Source organism: Lithobates pipiens, unplaced genomic scaffold, assembly GCF_037356315.1.
Source record: "Lithobates pipiens isolate NorthernLeopardFrog02 unplaced genomic scaffold, aLitPip1_a1.2 Scaffold_1, whole genome shotgun sequence".
Classification (NCBI taxonomy): domain Eukaryota; kingdom Metazoa; phylum Chordata; class Amphibia; order Anura; family Ranidae; genus Lithobates; species Lithobates pipiens.
The window spans coordinates 224,791,275-224,810,865 of record NW_027507685.1 but is presented as its reverse complement, the minus strand read 5'-3'; the positions used below and the strand labels follow the sequence as shown (position 1 = coordinate 224,810,865).

The 19,591-nt window shown below is 44.4% G+C and overlaps 1 protein-coding gene across 2 annotated transcripts in view; it reads left to right on the top strand.

Moving 5' to 3' along the window:
- LOC143983706 (complement C4-like) overlaps nt 1-19,591 on the top strand; it is a 178,284-nt gene that overhangs the window by 52,055 nt on the left and 106,638 nt on the right. For both annotated transcript variants that reach the window (XM_077483720.1, XM_077483728.1), the window contains exons 13-19: nt 3,693-3,878; nt 5,898-6,080; nt 7,801-7,953; nt 8,322-8,445; nt 10,038-10,106; nt 15,712-15,921; nt 19,037-19,151. In XM_077483720.1, the coding sequence (XP_077339846.1) occupies nt 3,693-3,878; nt 5,898-6,080; nt 7,801-7,953; nt 8,322-8,445; nt 10,038-10,106; nt 15,712-15,921; nt 19,037-19,151 (1,040 nt within the window). The remainder of the gene's footprint in view (nt 1-3,692; nt 3,879-5,897; nt 6,081-7,800; nt 7,954-8,321; nt 8,446-10,037; nt 10,107-15,711; nt 15,922-19,036; nt 19,152-19,591) is intronic.

Here is a 19,591-nt window from a genome sequence, read left to right as displayed (position 1 = left end):
GAAAAATATAGGTACCAAAGTTTGTCATCGTTACCATAGGTGTGCGCAGCCTATTGCATTAAGATGTGCACCCCAAATTTATTAAAACATGGACGGTGTCAGTAGAGCAGAGGTTGGTGACATTGGGGCCCTGGACTGTGTCAGTCATTTTTTATTATTTTATTTTTACGGGTTTTTTTAGGAGCCCCAGGTGTGCAAAGACTTAGTTTGTTTTCTTTAGAAAAAGGCCACAGACTAGATCATGCATGGGTGCTCAACCTGCGGCCCTCCAGCTGGTTCAGAACTACAAGTCCCATGAGGCACTGCAAGCCGCTGACAGTTACAAGCATGACTCCCAAAGGCAGAGACATGATGGGACTTGAAGGTCAGCAACAGCTGGAGAGCCAAAAGTTGAGTCTAGGGTTGCCACCTGTCCGGAAATTCACCCGGACAGTCCAGGTTTTGAATCATGTGTCCAGGTTTCAGTCCACCTGAAACCCGGACACATTGTTTACATAGGCATGTGGCTGGGAACAGGACTTGACAGGAGGATGAGGGGGCACTATGTGCGCCACATTACTATTCTGTTTGGGGTGCCCAAAAGGTGTCCCAGGTCTGTTACAATTCTATAGTGTATACTAAAACAACAAAATATATACTGTGCACCACTAAAGTGTTCTGGTTTGGCTTCAAGAAAAAGTGACAACACTAGTTGAGCCCCCATGGAAGTTCCTGTCCCCTGCCAGCATTCTGTAGGGAAGGGTCTTTGTTTTCTGTCTGGAAGCAACAGTCTCCCTTCAGAGGGCATACATGTCCCCCCTCCCCCGAGTCAGAGCTAGAGCAGACATCTGCAGACAGACCACTGCTTCCACACAATGAGTAACGTAATAGAGGAAGTTTGGGACTTTAAAATGAAGCACTTGGATAATGGAGGTAGGTTTTAACCATATTAAAAAAAATAATAATAATTTTTTATTGTTTGTTCAGTAACAGATCATAAAAAATAATAAAGATCAAATTCATAAAGTATATAGGCGTAAGTACAGTAGAAGCATGATATATAGTATTCACATATAGCAGCACATAGTAGTAATAAATAAAATAATTGGGTAGTATGGCATGGTAGTGCCTATGACAGCAAAACCGACATCAGCAAGTACATCCACATAATAGATATGCATCCACTAGATGTAAAACAAAAATAAATTTAGTATATAGTTAAAAAAGTAAATTCATAATAAAATAAATATAGTTCCGTATAAAGTATAGCTGGGACATCATTTCAAAAGCTCGACGCGTTTCGTGGGTGTCTCCCCACTCATCAGGAGCTGAAGCGACCAAAAAATTCCTATGGAATAGAATAAAAAATAATATAATATACTAACCATATAAATAAAAATAAATTAATGGGGATTTAATGCGTGTAAATGGTTAGCCAGGGCAGACTCACCAATCCGGATGGAAAGTGCAGTGTGCGGCAGTGGGTGTAGGGTGGAACTGAGGCGGCATAGACATGGATGCAATATCAGGCAAAACCAAAAAGATACAGCAGTGTTGAAGAGTATCAGATATGGAGTGTGTGGCAATTGTTGAAAACAACATATCTAAAAACAAAATGTTAATAGTATGTATGACCATGATAGACAAGAAGAGTGACAGAATTGCCAGTCAGCAAAAAAAAAAAAAAGGTGTGAGTAGTAGGAGAAAAAAGATTTTTCACCTAAACATCGCTCCTAAAACACCAGCAGACAAGATATTAGGATGAGAGATCCGTCCAGCCGGCGTCCTGCAAATAAGGTCTGCAGACACCGGTCAGGGCGGCTCTGATAATAAAGGCCCCTTTAACTATCAACAGCTGATGCTGATTGCACAACCAGCATGGAGAAAAAAAAAAATAAAAAAAAAATATATAAGGTAAACTTTAATGATAGTAATGGTAATATTTATAAAAGCTAGTATAGTAGCTTAAGACAAAAAGTAGTAACCATGAGCATAGGCAGAGTCAAGTACAATCAGAACAGAGATGAAGTGTGAGTGGAAGGAGAAAAGAGATTTTTCACCTAAACATCGCTCCTAAAAACAACACCAGCAGACAAGACGGCCAGTGTGTGCAGACTCCATGCAGAGACCCGCCGCACACACAGCTATCTCCAAGTGGGGTTTAAATATGCCGCCAATAACCAAATTAACTATATACTAAATTTATTTTTGTTTTACATCTAGTGGATGCATATCTATTATGTGGATGTACTTGCTGATGTCGGTTTTGCTGTCATAGGCACTACCATGCCATACTACCCAATTATTTTATTTATTACTACTATGTGCTGCTATATGTGAATACTATATATCATGCTTCTACTGTACTTACGCCTATATACTTTATGAATTTGATCTTTATTATTTTTTATGATCTGTTACTGAACAATCAATAAAAAATTATTATTATTTTTTTTAATATGGTTAAAACCTACCTCCATTATCCAAGTGCTTCATTTTAAAGACCCAAACTTCCTCTATTACGTACCGGTTACCGGGATGGAGGCACATACTTGTGCTTCATTTAAAGTCCCAAAATTCCCCTCCTTTTTTCCACACAATGAGTAAGGGTCTTTCCCTGCAGGATGCTGGCGGGGGACAGGCTTTTCTAATCAGGCTGTGGCTGCTTTCTAAAGAAAACAAACTGGAAGCCTTTGCATATATTTTTTGGATGCACATAAGTTTAGATTATTTAAACTACAAGTTTAGTTGGGGTTTTGGGTGTGTATAGATATCAAACTTTTATAATTTTAGATTTGGTTGGCCTATGGAACAGTTTTATTGCAGTGTCCCTGCAGTTTTTCCTGGGCCAACCAAGTTGTATGGCATTAGCAAATTAATAATAATCGCTAATGTCTTTCTGTTTATCTTCCTGGACAATCAATCAAAATGGGGTCTTTTGGCCCTGAGCCAAAAGACCCCTTTGGCCAGGAGTCCAAAGACCCGATTGGCCGGGAGTCCAAAGACCCGATTGGCCGGGAGTCCAAAGACCCCATTGGCCGGGAGTCCAAAGACCCCATTGGCCGGGAGTCCAAAGACCCCATTGGCCAGGAGTCCAAAGACCCCATTGGCCAGGAGTCCAAAGACCCCATTGGCAGGGAGTCCAAAGACCCCATTGGCCGGGAGCCCAAAGACCCCATTGGCCGGGAGCCCAAAGACCCCATTGGCCGGGAGCCCAAAGACCCCATTGGCCGGGAGGAGAAGCCACAGCCGGGACATGGAGTAGATGGAGGAGAGAAGCTGCAGCCGCAGCCATGGCCTGCATGAGGTAAGTGCGGGGCTGACAGGGGCCTGATGGGCGAGATGGCGAGTCGGTGACCGGGTGGTGGGGTTAGTGTAGGGTCATGATGGGCTGGAGTGATGGGGGGTCTGTCTGCCCCCTCCCCCCCTCATGGATGGAGCACCGGCATTCAACTGCATTGAAGAGATTTCCTATTTCATATCATGTCTACAGGACAGGAAGTGATGACAAATCTCCCCCAATGGGTTTTAGCCCTTCCCTTTTCTATTCAATAATAAATCATGGCGTTGGATATACTTTAAATGATTATTTCTATACATATAATAATTATTATATCTAGATTTTACCAGATTTTTCATTCATGTCTTACTTTAAATACATTTTATTCATTTTAAATCATTTACAAATGGGTACATCATTCATGTCCTAATAGATCATAGCGGAAGGAAGTGACGGTCGTCAGGAGGAAACAATACGTCTCACTCCCTATACATCGAAAACCAACAGCTTTCTTCATATGGAAGTTCCCAGCCAGGTTCTGAGTCCCGGGGAAAGCATAAAGGTCACTGTGAAGGTGGTTGCTCCTCAGTCTGGGAGTGTCAGAAATATCTATTACATGGTGAGTGTGTCATGTTTGTTCCCAAAAGAGCTTATCCTCACTGAAGAGTACCTGCCATCTAAACACACTGATAGTGGACATAGCATAACTAAAGAGAGGGCAAGTGTTAGAACCCCTGTCATTTTTATTTATTTTATTGTGGTCTGTGTTTCCTCTGGGTAGATTCACCCTCACTATTTGTCTATTGTCACCAGTGCAGACATTGAAGACAAATCCAAACTTTTATAGTTTTTACCAGAACAGGAAGCAGTGGCGGCTGGTGCTCAAAATTTTTGGGGGGTGCAAATAGCCTGAAAAATTCAGAAAAAAAAACATCAATTGCAGCCTCACTGTGCCATCAAACGCAGCCACTGTGCCCATCAAACGCAGCCATTGTGCCCATCAAACGCAGCCACTGTGCCCATCAAACGCAGCCACTGTGCCCATCAAACGCAGCCACTGTGCCCATCAAACGCAGCCACTGTGCCATCAAAAGCAGCCACTGTGCCCCAAATGCTACCTCTGTTCCCATTAAATGCTGCCACTGTGCCCCAAATGATGCCACTGTTCCCATCGAACGCTGCCACTGTGCCCCAAATGTCGCCACTGTGCCCATTAAATGCTGCCACTGTGCCCATTAAATGCTGCCACTGTGCCCCTAATGTTGCCACTGTTCCCATTGAATGCTGCCAATGTGCCCCAAATGTTGCCAATGTGCCCAATTAAATGCTGCCACTGTGACCCAAGTGCTGCCACTGTGCCCCCTGCAGGTGGCGAGTGGTGTCCGGTGTTCTCCATTTCATCCCGTCTTCTCCTGCCCGCTCCTCCTCTCATCTTCTGCAATGATTGGATGCATGGTAGGCATCCAATCACAGCGCCTGTGATTTCAGCCAATCAGGTGACAGGTAACACAGACCCAGCAACCTGATTGGCTGAGAGGTGGGTCAGTGTTAGGGAAGTGATGTATTCGCTTCTCTAACACAACACTGTGTAAACAGTGAACGCACAGCATTGTGCCCGCTGTTTACCCTTTTGGAAGCCTATTAGAGCCCACAGCTCTAATCAGGATGCCTATTAGAGCTGACAGCTCTAAGCAGGCGCTTCCAAAGAAACCCCGCCGCTGTAATTCAGATGCCCGGCACCCAACAAAGGGCCGGACACCTGAATAGGGGGTGGCATCAGCGACAATAGATGCATGCAATGCATGAATCTATCTATTGGTGATAGAACGGTGGAGGAGAGAGGGGGCAGCGCCTCTATGGACGCAACACCACTGAGAGGAAGGTTAAAGTGGGAGTAAACGGATTTTTACTTACAGGAAAGCCTATAATAAGGCTTCCCTATAGGTACTGTAACTATCTCCTAAACCTGCACCGTTTAGGAAATATTTACTTTAGATGCAGCCGGTGACGTCACCAGTGCATGAGTTGAAGGAACAACATACCTGTGCCGTTCCTTCAGAGCCGTACCGTAAACAGTCACTCCTGCGCACATGCACAGGGGTGACGTTGTCGTGACTTGGCCATTCCTACCGACCAAAGCCCGCAAACTCAAAAGGAAAACCCAGGACATAGCTCCCAACTGTCCCTGATTTCAAGGGACTGTCCCTGATTTGGAGCAATGTCCCTCTGTCCCTCATTCCTCCTCATTTGTCCCTCATTTTGGTCTGATCTATATAGATGTATATAAAATGCACTTTTTATCTATCAAAAAGTCTTTCCCAGCTCTAAACCTTTCATCTGATTTATAAATAGCTGCATTTGTAAATCCCAAAAGCCAATATAAAGGAATAGTAGTGGTAAAAAAAAAAGCACTTCGGTGGGTTTAACCAATCTTGTTTTTTTGTACAATTCTCCTTTAAGGGGGCGTGGCAAGGGGGTGTGTCCTATGCCTGCATACTTTTGCTAATAGGTGTCCCTCCTTCCCATCTCAAAAAGTTGGGAGGTGTGTCCAGGGCAATTGCCCATTTTGCCCCCTTCTAAATCAGGCACTGCATATATGTTTTCTTTATTATTATTTTTTTTATTTTTTATTCTGTAGGTGCTCAACAAAGGTCAGATAATGGAATTGAAGTCCATAGAGAAAAGTGAATTCATGGTGTTTTCTGTTCCTGTTTCAACCAAACTGATCCCCTCCTTTCGCATTATCGCCTACTACTACCTGGACTCTGAGATTGTAGCCAACTCAGTGTGGATAGACGTCAGCGATGTCTGTGAAGGAAAGGTAAGTCTATGTATGTCAGGATGGTGAATGGTGGACTTAACTGTTTTAATACACAAACATAAAAGAGTGACGACAGAAAAAGACCAAGTGACCTATGGAGTCTGTACATTTTTTTTATTTATATACACTATATTACCAAAAGTATTGGTACACCTGCCTTTACACACACACACACACACACACACACACACACACACACACACACACACACACACACACACACACACACACACACACACACACACACACACACACACACACACACACACACACACACACACACACACACACACACACACACACACACACACACACACACACACACACACACACACACACACACGAACTTTAATGCCACCCTAGTCTTAGTCTGTAGGGTTCAATACTGACTTGGCCCACCCTTTGCAGCTATAACAGCTTCAAAGCTTCTGGGAAGGCTGTCCACAGGGTTTTGGAGTGTGAAGCACATTTATGAAGTCAGGCACTGATGTTGGACGAGAAGGTCTGGCTCACAGTCTCCGCTCTAATTCATCCCAAAGACATTCTATCAGGTTGAGGTCAGGACTCTGTGCAAGCCAGTCAAGTTCCTTGACCTCAAACTTGCTCATCCATGTCTGTATTTACCTTGTTTTGTGCACAAACAGATCAGTCTCTTGTCATGATTAGGAGCCATCAGGATGGTGGTCCCAACCCAATCCCAAGTCCACCCTACCCCTTCCCCTTAGGACCCAGTTAAAGGGCGGAAGGGAGTTATTACCCTTACCTGAGCAGGAAGGAGTTATTACCCTTACCTGAGCAGGCTGGAACGTGTTTGCAATCTATAGTCCAGACATTTCTGCAGTTTGCAGGTGAAAAAAAGAATCCAGAGGCATATACTTTGATAAATTGCAAGATCACTGGTGACTTTATATTTTGTTCTGATAAAGCCCCTTAAAGTTCAGTTGAAGTGACAGAAATGGCTATGCCATCAGACTTTGTGCTAACAGCCTCCCTTTTTATAGCCTTACCTCCACTTTTCTGTTATGCCCCATACACACGGTCGTATTTTCCGACGGAAAATGTGCGATCGGATTATGTTGTCGGAAAATCCGATCGTGTGTGGGCTCCATCTGACTTTTTCCGTCGGATTTTCCGACACAAAGTTTGAGAGCAGGATCTAAAATTATCCGACAACAAAATCCGATTGCATAAATTCCGATCGTGTGTAGACAATTCCGGCGGACAAAGTGCCACGCATGCTGAGAATAAACTAAGAGACAAAAGATATTGGCTACTGGCCATAGTATATAGTCGTACATTTTTGACGTCATCTCGTTCAGAACAATCAGATTTTCCGACAACTTTGTGCGACCGTGTGTGTGCAACACAAGTTTCGGCCAAAATCCGTCGGAAAAATTCGGATGGATTTCCGACTGTGTGTATGGGGCATAAGAGTGGTCGTTGGCCCTAGCGCACTCAGTAACCAGCACTCAATAACAGACCTGCTCAGACACACCCCCTGACTTTTTCTGCAATACAAGCCATAACGAGGGGCGTGGCTGTTACTCAGCTCTGCCAGCACAGAGCACTGCAGCGTGAGAGCAGGAAGCAGCATTTTTTATTTTATTTTGTAAACATTTCAAAGCAAACACAAGTCACAGTGTTCGGTGTACAGGAGTATACAAAGAGAAAAAGCTGCCAGACTTCAAATGGGTTTGAATGATATTTCTTCATTTTACAGCTACAAGTGAGGACGGATGTAGCAGACTCCATTCTCCCGGGGTCACAATTCAGGCTGACGATGGAAACAGATGAAAAAACAACGGTCTCCTTATCAGCGGTGGACACGGCGGTGTACCTCCTGAATTCCAAGAACAAGCTGACACCTGGCAAGGTGAGGATCGGGGCAGTCTGCATGTTTAGGTGTCTACTTATGGAAGGCCGGGGTCACACGGGCAGCAGTGTCTGCGGTGGATTACTTTTCATTACATGGTAGAGGAACATTTTCCAGGCATTCAGGAGGTGATCCTGCCGGGTTGTGCATTGCTATTCTTTTTTTTGCGCTGATTGTATGTTGAATTGTGGGTACACTGTGCTACAGCCAAAGCACAGAGGGACAGTGTGAAGCCGCTCTAAATGGGTTGCCTAGACCTAAATGGGCTAATGATAAAGTCTCCTTATCGATCATTTCTTTTTTTTCTATAAAATATATGTTTTTATTTCTCATATATATACTATTCCTTTTCTTTTCTTACCCTTAAGGTGTTCAAGGCTATGAACGATTATGACCTGGGCTGCAGTCCTGGAGGAGGGAAGGATTCTAATTCTGTCTTCATGGACGCCGGCGTGGCCTTTGTCTCTTCATCCGGGTACAGCGAACTGACTGGTGAGAATCTACCAGAGAACCTAATCCTGTTTCCTCAGTTTTAAAACAGGACTCCGGTTGATATACATGCATTTAAACGGTTTCATCTGCCAGCAAGATTTGTAATTCTGTTCAGCCAGTTTTGTGATTCACACAGATCTACAACACCCAGAAACTAGTATGGTGACATCAGTATTCTACAGTCACCTGACTGCTAACTGGACTATACAGTAAATGAGCGTAATCACACTGCTGGGGTCCTTCCTGCACCCTCCTCCTCCTCCTCCTCCAAGTCACCTCATCACCCCTCCCTTCAGCCCCTAGTGCTTGAAAATGTATTGAAAGCTTTATACATAGCAGTAGAACCTGATTGCATCATGGTTCAGACCCTCCCACTTTCAGTCCAATTTCTGATTTCAGGCAGGTGATTTAACCCCTTAATGCAGATAGCAAAACACATTTTTAAGCTGAATTCCAGGTACGACAATTTTTAAATAGTTACATTGGTCCAGCATTGATAGGCTGCACTGATGGGCGCTGATAGGGGACATTGATGAGCACTGATAGTGCTCATCAATGCCCCCCTATTAGTGCTAGCTATCAGTACTCATTAATGTTGCCTATCAGTGCCACCTATCAGTCTCACCTATCAGTGCTCAACAATGACTCCTATCGGTGCTCATCAATGCCCCCCTATTAGTGCCACCTAACTGATAGGGGGCATTGATGAGAACCGATAGGAGTCATTGTTGAGCACTGATAGGTGGGACTGATAGGTGGCACTGATAGGCAACATTAATGAGTACTGATAGCTAGCACTAATAGGTGGCACTCATGGGCACAGATAGGCAGCATTGGTGAGCACTGATAGGCGGCATTGATGAGCACTGATAGGCAACACTGATAGGCAGCATTGATGAGCACTGATAGGTGGCACTGATGGCCACGGATAGGCAGCATTGATGAGCACTAAAAGGCACTGATGGGGCCCCACTGAAACAATGTACTGACAATTTTGATGGTTAGCGGCTCTCCTTTCCTCACACAGACACAGCGTGGGAGGAAAGGACTGCCGATAACCAGCAAATCTGTTTACATGTGATCAGCTGATCACATGGTAAAGGACTGCTGTTATTGGTGCTTTACCGTGATTTGTGATCAGCTGTCACAGAGCGTATTGGATGCATGCCCCAGGGGGCATGTGGGAGGCAGGGTTCAGGAAGTATGTCTATAGACGCCCTCCCAGAACTGTAAGCCCAGGGCTCAGATGGAAGGGGGGGGTCAGGGGGGCACTTCATGATTTCTTGCACTGGGACCCTGAAGGTTCTAGGGAGCAGGGCAGTACAACATGAGAGTTTGGTTGAAGGTCAACTTTAAGGAGGAAAAATGGGTGGAGCCAAGCTTTATATTTACAGAAACAGTTAAGAGCTGCCTATAACTTCAGCTGTATCATTAGATTTGGACCTCATGATGTTTTTGACATAGTTAGGCGACCACTTCTTATGTATTTGTTCATCCCTTGCTCAGTATGAACGGCTCCGTTTTATGACAGTTTTACTCCCAGCTGATTGTGTTGGACCATTCTGAATATTTTTGTTTTTTTTTGTTTTAAGGATTTGGCTGCCAGGTTTCTCGAAGGAAGAAAAGATCGATAGACTTCTTGGCACTCACCAAACAGAAAGGTAAAGAGATTCTAAACCTTGTAAAGGAGCTGTATGAACTTTAACCAGTTCCTGTCTGCCGTATGTATATAAAGGACCTTGGACGGGAAGGGTGATATCTCGGTCATCGCTGGGGAGCCCAGTAAGGATGTGACTGGTGGCAACCGACTCTGGGCGCACAGTGAGAGGAATGTATTATGTTCCTCCCACTGTGTGACATCAGAAACAGGAAGTGACGAGGATTTCATCACTTCCTGTTTCTGTTCTTTGTTTACCTGGCTGTTACTGGCCAGTAAACCGGCGGATCAGACCAATCTGTGTCTAATTGGCTGCATTGGAGGCCAGAGGAGAGATTTGGGGTCTAATAGACCCCAGTCCTCTCTATAAAGAGGACCTGGCATGGCCCATGCTATCACAGGGGATGTTGTTCATCCCTTGTAATAGCAATAAAGTTGATAAAAAAAAAAGTTAAAGGGTACATTGTTAACAAACAAAATGAAAATAAAAAAAACATTTTACAGCGCCCACGTTCCCCCCATGCTCTTGCACAAATAAGAACGCAAACGTAAGTCCAGTAAGTTGAGGTGCGAATCACATGCAATGTTTTCCATGCACCAGTGTGAACCTAAGCTTACAAATTACCAGTTTAGAGTTACATAGGAGGTGCTCTCACTCGGATGTTCGCGGCGATACCCCACATGTGTGGTGCGATTGCCGTTTACATACGGTATCTCACAAAAGTGAGTACACCCCTCACATTTTTGTAAATATTTTATTATATCTTTTTATGTGACAACACTGAAGAAATTACACTTTACTACAATGTAAAGTAGTGAGTGTACAGCAACAGTGATTACACCCCTAAGTGAAAATGTCCAAATTGGGCCCAAGGTGTCAATATTTTGTTTGGCCACCATTATTTTCCAGCACTGCCTTAACCCTCTTGGGCATGGAGTTCACCAGAGCTTCACAGGTTGCCACTGGAGTCTCTTCCACTCCTCCATGCAGGGGCGGACTGGCCATTCGGTCATTCGGGCGCCGACCGAGGGCCCGTGGCCAGTAGGGGGCCCGTGAGAAGCTCATAGCCCCGAGTCTCTTATCGGTGCTGTGGCTGTGTGTAAATGCAAAAGAGAGAATCGCTCGCTATTCTCCAATTGGGGGAGGAGGCTTCCACCTTCAATCCACACCCCTCGGCTATCATTGGCTCCAGAGAAGGTGAATTTGTGGTGCCAAATCTGAGTCCTGAGCAGGAGGAAGCATCGGAAATGTCAGCGCTGACAACTAGCGCACATAGGACACTGAGCTAAACCGACGGAGTGAGGGAGGGGGAGAGCACCCCCCCTAGGAGCCTGGACATTGTCACTGCTCATATAAGATACCCCTCGAGTCTATGGATAAAGGAGAAACTCGATCTCTTCCATGCTTGTGTGTGTCAGTCAGCACCCGAGCCTCCCCCCCCCCCCCCCCCTCCCTTTGCCAGGGGAGAACCGAGCAAGCAGGATAACAAAGTAGCGATCATTGCTACCCATAAAGTAGTCAACAGAGCTCAAGACAAGATAACAGGACGGATGGCAGACTGCATTCTTCTGTGAGTTACAATTGTTCTGCCTTCCACGCTGTATAAATATGTGCTTTAAACTTGTCCTGTACATCAGCAGGACAGGTCCTGGTGAAAGTAAAATTCTTGAATATGTTAAGAATATACTGGGACTTTTCACCTACTACATACATCAGATGTATTTTCACAAAATAATTATTTTTAATATATGTGTATGTAGAATATCTCTGTAGCACCTGAAAATTCCCAGTATATTTCTAACATGTTCATGAATTTGTGCAATAACAGCAAAGGATGTGGTGCCAAAATACAGCCCATCTCCAGGAAATTAAGATAAAGTTCATTCTTGCAGTGTGTGTGTGGGGGGGTGGGGGGCCTTTTTCACCTACCTGTTTTCATGCTCCAGCCAGCTGCACTGCTCTGTTCCTCTAAAACCCCAGCCTCATCACATACCATAAAGTAACATTAACCCTGTATGGTATGATGAGGGGGGCTGGAGTGTCCTCTGCACATGCATCGCTGCCGCGTGTGCAAGCCCTTACACGCTCAGTCATTTTCAAACATGCATGCGCAGTGACATAATGGCACCGGGCAGCACCATTTTTAAATGTAAGGCAGCAGTGGCACTTTGTGAGGTTTCAGGAGTGGCGCGCACCTCTCATCACAGCCTAGTAAGACCCCTCCGCCTCTGACCCCTGTACCATGTCCGCAGCCTCTGACCCCTGTACCATGACCGCAGCCTCTGACCCCTGTACCATGACCGCAGCCTCTGACCCCTGTCTGCAGCCTCTGACCCCTGTACCCTGTCTGCAGCCTTTGCAGTGTGTGTGTGTGCGTATGTATATTATATACTTTCTTTACTTTGCTGCTATAGGCTCTAGCCTCAGAATCTAATTTCTCCATCAGTTTAGGCCTCCTATGTATTTTCTACATGTTGGTAAAAATCCCAATATGCTATGGGATATTTTTATAGAATTTTTTTTTTTTTTTTTTTGTTACTAGTAATGGTTAACTGTACTAATTACACTGGTAGGGAAGGGGTTAACACCAGGGGGCAATCAAAGGGTTAAATGTGTTCCTAGAAAGTGCTTTCTAACTGTGTGGGGGAGGTACTTTAAATGTGGGAAGACAGATCTGTGTTCCTGTTTAGCAGACACACAGGATATCGGTCTTCCCTACTAACAGAATGGCGATCTAACTTGTTTACATCGGCAGACCACCGTTCTGCCTCTGATAGAAACGATCGTCTGGACCCAGTGGACATCTGGTCCACCAGACCCACTAATTAGCTCTCGGTGTGTCCAATCAAAGCAGCAGTGGGTCAAACAGCGCAAGTGTAGAAGTACCATACCTGTGCGTGATTCTGCTCACAGGAGACGCAGCCCCACAGAAAATGGACGTGGTTATATGTGTGTTTATTGTTCTTTATCTTCTTAACTCTTTAAACATATATTTTGAACATGCAGTAGAGAAATTCTGTGACCAATGCATGTAATGTAACAGTGCAATATATATGTGGGGCTTTGTGAGGGTGTGGCTTGTGCGTGGGTGGGTGGTGACAAAGGGGGCCCCATGATCCCCTATTGCCCGGGGGCCCCATGAGTTGTCAGTCCGCCCCTGCCTCCATGACAACATCACAGAGCTGGTGGATGTTAGAGACCTTGCACTCCTCCACCTTCCATTTGAGGATCCCCCACAGATGCTCAATAGGGTTTAGGTCTGGAGACATGCTTGGCCAGTCCATCACCTTTACCCTCAGCTTCTTTAGCAAGGCAGTGATTATCTTGGAAGTGTGTTTAGGGTCGTTATGTTGGAATACTGCCCTGCAGCCCACCGGAGGGAAGGGTCAATGCTCTGCTTCAGTATGTCACAGTACATGTTGGCATTCATGATTACCTCGATAAACTGTAGCTCCCCAATGCAGAACTCCTGCAGCCCCAGACCATAACATTCCCACCCCCATGCTTGACTGTAGGCAAGACACACTTGTCTTTGTACTCCTCACCTGGTTGCCGCCACACACACTTAACACCATCTGAACCAAATAAGTTTATCTTGGTCTCATAAGACCACAGGACATGGTTCCAGTAATCCATGTCTTTAGTCTGCTTGTCTACAGCAAACTGTTTGTGGGCTTTCTTGTGCATCATCTTTAGAAGAGGCTTCCTTCTGGGATGACAGCCATGTAGCCCAATTTGATGCAGTGCGCAGCATAAGGTCTGAGCACTGACAGGCTGACCCCCCACCCCTTCAACCTCTGCAGCAATGCTGGCAGCACTCATATGTCTATTTCCCAAAGACAACCTCTGGATATGATGCTGAGCATGTGCACTCAACTTCTTTGGCTGACCATGACGAGGCCTGTTCTGAGTGGAACATGTCCTGTTAAACCGCTGTATGGGCTTGGCCACCTTGCTGCAGCTCAATTTCAGGGTCTTGGTAATCTTCTTATAGCCTAGCCCTAGGCCATCTTTATGTAGAGTTAGAATGCTTTTCTTAAGATCCTCAGAGAGTTCTTTTCCATGAGGTGCCATGTTGAACTTCCAGTGACCAGTATGAGAGAGTGAGAGCGATAACACCAAAGTTAATACACCTGCTCCCCATTCACACCTGAGACCTTGTAACACTAACGAGTCACATGACACCGGGGAAGGAAAATGGCTAATTGGGCCCAATTTGGCCATTTTCTCTTAGGAATGTACTCACTTTTGTTGCCAACGGTTTAGACATTAATTGCTGTTTGTTGAGTTATTTTGAGGGAACAGCACATTTACACTGTTATACAAGCTGTACACTCACTACTTTACATTGTAGCAAAGTGTCCTTTCTTCAGTGTTGTCACATGAAAAGATATAATAAAATATTTACAAAAATGTGAGGTACTCACTTTTGTGAGATACTGTATGTAAACGGCAATCACACCACACATGTGGGGTATCGTTGCGAACATCAGAGTGAGAGCACCTCCTGTGTAACTGTAAACTGGTCATTTGTAAGCCTAGGTTCACACTGCTGCATGGAAAACATTGCATGTGATTCGCACAGGAATTGCAGCGCATTCCTGTGCACATCACATGCAATATCTATGCGGTGCTATTTCAGCCATACATTTTGTATGGCTGAAATCACATCTACACCAAAATGGTGCAGGACTCTTTTTTTCCCCTGCAACTGACTTGCATCGCATGTGTGTTTACACTGCGTTTTGCAATTTGATGTTCACTGGCATAAAGACATGGATGAGCGAGTTTAGGGTGGAGGAACTTGATTGGCCTGCACAGAGTCCTGACCTCAACCCGATAGAACACCTTTGGGATAAATTAGAGCGTAGACTGCGAGACAGGCTTTCTCATCCAACATCAGTGTCTGACCTCACAAATGTGCTTCTGGAAGAATAGTCAAACACTCCCATAGACACACTCCTAAACCGTTTGGACAGCCTTCCCAGAAGAGTTGAAACTGTTATAGCTGCAAAGGGCGGGCAAATTCAATATTGGACCCTACGGACTAAGACTGGGGTGCCATTAAAGTTCATGTGAGTGTAAAGGCAGGCGTCCCAATACCTCTGGTAATATAATGTATATCGTTGTATATAAAATGCACTAATTAGCTATCAAAAAGTGTTTTACAGTTCTAAACCTTTTCCATACAATTACTAAATTGCTGCATTTGTAAATTCCAAAAGCCAATATAAAAGGAATAGCAGTGGTAAAAAAAGCATTTGTGGGTTTAACCAATCATTATTTTTTTGTGCGCATCTTCTTTAATTGGGGAGTGGTAAGGGGTGTGTCCTAAGTCTACATACATACAATAGGTGTCCCTCATGCCTATCTCAGAAAGTTGGAAGATATGCCTATACTAGGAGGGTGCTACAGGTTGTTATTGCTGGCCTGAAAATACTGGCTTCCTGGCTACCTTTGGCATTAGTGATTTGTGTCGCCAACAGAACATCCAAACTGCATACTTGTTAAGGGACACTGACGCAGAAGCCGTGGAGTCGGGCATTAGAAGACAAACAATTGTTGGTGACTTGTTATTATACTTTTTTTTTTTTTTTTATCTCTGCAGCCGACCAATTTTCTTCGCCAGATCTGAAAAAATGCTGCCAGAACGGTATGACACTCCCACCATCTCGCATGAGCAGAGATTGCGCCAAGAGAGCTCTGCGTGTTGAAAGTAAAGAGTGTAAAAATGCCTTCCAAGAATGCTGTGTATATGCAGAGGACCTGCGCAAGAAGATCACCCTTGAGAAGAGAAGAAAAAGCACCATTGGAAGGAGTAAGAACCGCTGATGGTGCAGAATGTCAGATAAATAGTGAAGCTTCTCGTTTATCCAGGTCATAGTAGATATAGTACCGGTAGTAGTTCGTCAGGTCACTGGACTTGTTCTGTAATCTTAGGGACGTTTTGGAGTTTCTCCAAGCCGCCATTTCATTTCCAATGCATGATATGAACAACATCTGCATTGACACAGTCCATGGTGATTGGATTAAACCAGTGATTCTCAACCAGGGTTCCGTGGAACCCTAAGGTTCCTTCAGAGGTTGCTAGGGGTTCCTTCAGCATTGGGCCATTTCTGCCTCTCGGATAAGTTCCCACTGACACCATTGATCTTTTTAGCTATCTGTAAGGAGGTAATACTTCCCAATGACCACAAGTGTAAGCACCATTCTTCCCACCGACCATCACACTAAAGCCGCGTACACACGATCAAACAATACGGTGGAAAAGTCCGGCGGACAGTCCGGCGGTGTGTCCGCCAGACTAAGCCCTTGTACACACGGTCGGAGATTGTGTCCTATCGGACCGTTTTGTTGGATATTCCGACTGTGTGTGGTTTGCATCGGACTGTTTCCGTCGGAATATCCGACGGACCAAGTTTTCCAACTTGCCGGTAACATTTTCCGACAAAATGCTCCGATCGGACATACTCCGATCATGTGTAGCCTACTCCGACGGACAAAGTGCCACGCATGCTCAGATCAAATTCCTAGACCAAAGCTATTGGCTACTAGCCTGAACGTAGTCCAGTCGTAACGCAATAATGTCATCGCGTTATGTACAATCGGATTTTCCGACAACTTAGTCCGACGGAATTACTCCGACGGATTTGGTTGTCGGAATCTCCGACCGTGTGTACAAGGGCTAAGTCCGCTTGATAGTCTGATACGTGTGTACGTGGCATAATGTATCATGAGTTGTAGATTTCTAATTTTTAGCAGGGGTTCCCCGAAACTGGAGAACTATTTCAATGGTTCCTCTGTGTTGAAAAGGTTCAGAAAAGCTGGATTAAGATGTTGATGCTACTTATGTGGATAAAAATGTTGGGGTATCTTCCTATCACTCACTATCCAAGAACTGAAGAAGTTGCTTGGAGAATCTTCAACATTACAGGACAAGTCCGACTGAATGTGACCAACTACTCCTCTCTGGCAGATAAAAGGTTCAATCAGAATGTTTTATTTCTAGAGCCCCCTTGTTTTTAAGTGTGCAAATCCGAAAGTGTCATTTTTAATATATTGACGTATATATTGCCATTCAAGTCAATGCAACTCTTTGAAAAATTTAACCCTACTAATTGTTTCCCATAGCTATGTCAACCCAACGCATGTCAAAGTGTAAAGCCCCGTACACACGATCGGACTTTCCAACAGGAAATGTTCGATGACAGGCTGATGGCGGAAAATACAACCGTGTGTATGCTCCATCGGAAATTGTTGTCGGACTTTCCGCCACCAAATGTTGGCTAGCAGGTTTTCAGATTTTCCGTCAACAAATGTGTGTTGTTGGATATTCCGATTCCGATTTGTCCATCGGACAAAAGTCCAAAGTAGAAACATACATGCTCGGAAGCAGAAGCAGTCGGTCTTGCAAACTATGAGAGAAAACCAAAATAAAATGGAATACCCCGCTCTTATGCCGCGTACACACGGGCGGACTGTATGGCGTACTTAGTCCGTCGAAACACATTTCAGCGGACAGTCCGCTCGTGTGTGGGCTTCAGCGGACTTTTTCAGTGTGCAGTCTTGCGTACTAAGTATTTCGGATTTTTCGAAATTCTGTCCGTCGTACTTTGGTTTCAGCGGACAATCCGCTCGTCAGTAGGCTAGTTCGACGGACTAAGAATGGCACATGCTCAGAAAGGATTTACACGGCGGAAGGGTGCTTTGCTGTGTATTGGACTTCCTATTTCTAGTCCCGTCGTACGTGCTGTACACGTCATCGCGCAAGCTTTCGACGGACTGTTTGGGTATCTGTGTGTGGTCAAGTCCGTTCAGTCGAAAGTATGATGGACTGTCCGTCGGATTGTATGACGGACTAAGTACGCCATACAGTCCGCCCGTGTGTACGCGGCATTAGACTACAATTAACAAATATGTGAATAAATATTTAAGCTGCTCCCCTCAAAGTGCAAAAAAACTTGCCTTTGTGAGTTGTGGGTTGTAGGTGATAAGGGGGCGCTGAATATAATAAACCTTAAATAATAACAATAAAGTGCTCTAGTGCTTAATACCTCAGGTAACTTACTATTCAACATGCTGCAATGTACATTGAATACATAATCAACAAAAAAAGTGAACATATACATAAAAAATGTCCATATGCATAAAAAATTGTGAAGATGAAGTAGGGATAAATCCTATGTCCCTTCACCAATATTTTCTACTAATCTTACTAAAGAGGTCTCACAAAATGAGAAAAAATGGTTATATACTTTAGATACTTTGCAGCCTGCAGGTTTAAACATAGATGTTGACCTAAATGGTTTTAAAAAAAATGATTGATTTTTTTTTTAGTATTGGAATTATCGGCATTAAATATAAAAGAAGTCATGTAACATAGTAATGTGGTGGTATATGTATAAATAGTGTGAGGGCACAGAGTGGCATGAGGGCACAGAGTGGCACGAGGGCCGATGTAGCGCCAGCTAGCGTTTGGAGGAAGCAGATGACCATAGATCATGAGGCAGGAACCGAGAACTAGAACACAGTGACAGGAGTCTAGCCCGGATACAAGCCAAAAGGTCATCAGCAGCCGGCCAGCAAGGTACAGGAATATCAGGCAGAGACAGAGTCAGGACACAATCCGAGATCGGTAAACAACTGGGCAAAAAGGTACAGGAACACAAGACAATAATGAAAGGAAAGTCCGGATGGCTACACACCAAGCTGAGATCCAAATACCTTTATTCACATAAAACCATGAAGAACATAAAGAACACTACATGTACAAGCTAGAGAGAAATGGCAAAATAACCAGGCAAACAGGTTGAAAAAAAAAAGCATAAAGTGCTATTAATAATAATGTTAAAAAAGGGGGCAGATTTGATGGACCACTGCAGTTACACTTTCAGGTCTTTAAGTCGTTTTCTGAAAATTTTGTTTTTCTGTAGCCCAAGTGGATGATCAAAATGAAGATGATTTTGCAGATGAAAATGACGTTCAGGTTCGCTCAAAGTTCCCAGAAAGCTGGTTATGGAGAACAGTCACGGTGAACAAAAAGCACACGTATGTATCACAATTTCTATCACACACATTCTTCTTCCCAAGAAAGTAATAATCCTGAACGACAAGCTTCAGCCCAGGAAGGATTTACCCCCTTAATGACCAGGCCATTTTTTGCGATACGACACTGCATTAATTTAACTGACAATTGTGTGGGCGTGCAACGCTGTACCCAAATAAAATTGATGTCCTTTTTTCCCCACAAATAGGTCTTTCTTTTGGTGTTATTTGATCACCTCTGTGGTTTTTATTTTTTGTGCTATAAACATGTAGCAAAGTCTTTAATCTCTTCCAGCCTAATGAGGACCTTCAAGGCCAAAGACAGCTGACATCCTTCAATATGTGGTGGGGTTGTGAGGCATAGTGGGTTCAAAGATAGTGAAAGTCATTGGGCGCCAGACACTTCTTGGATGCAAAAGAGGTTTTATTCCTTTTAACAGTCC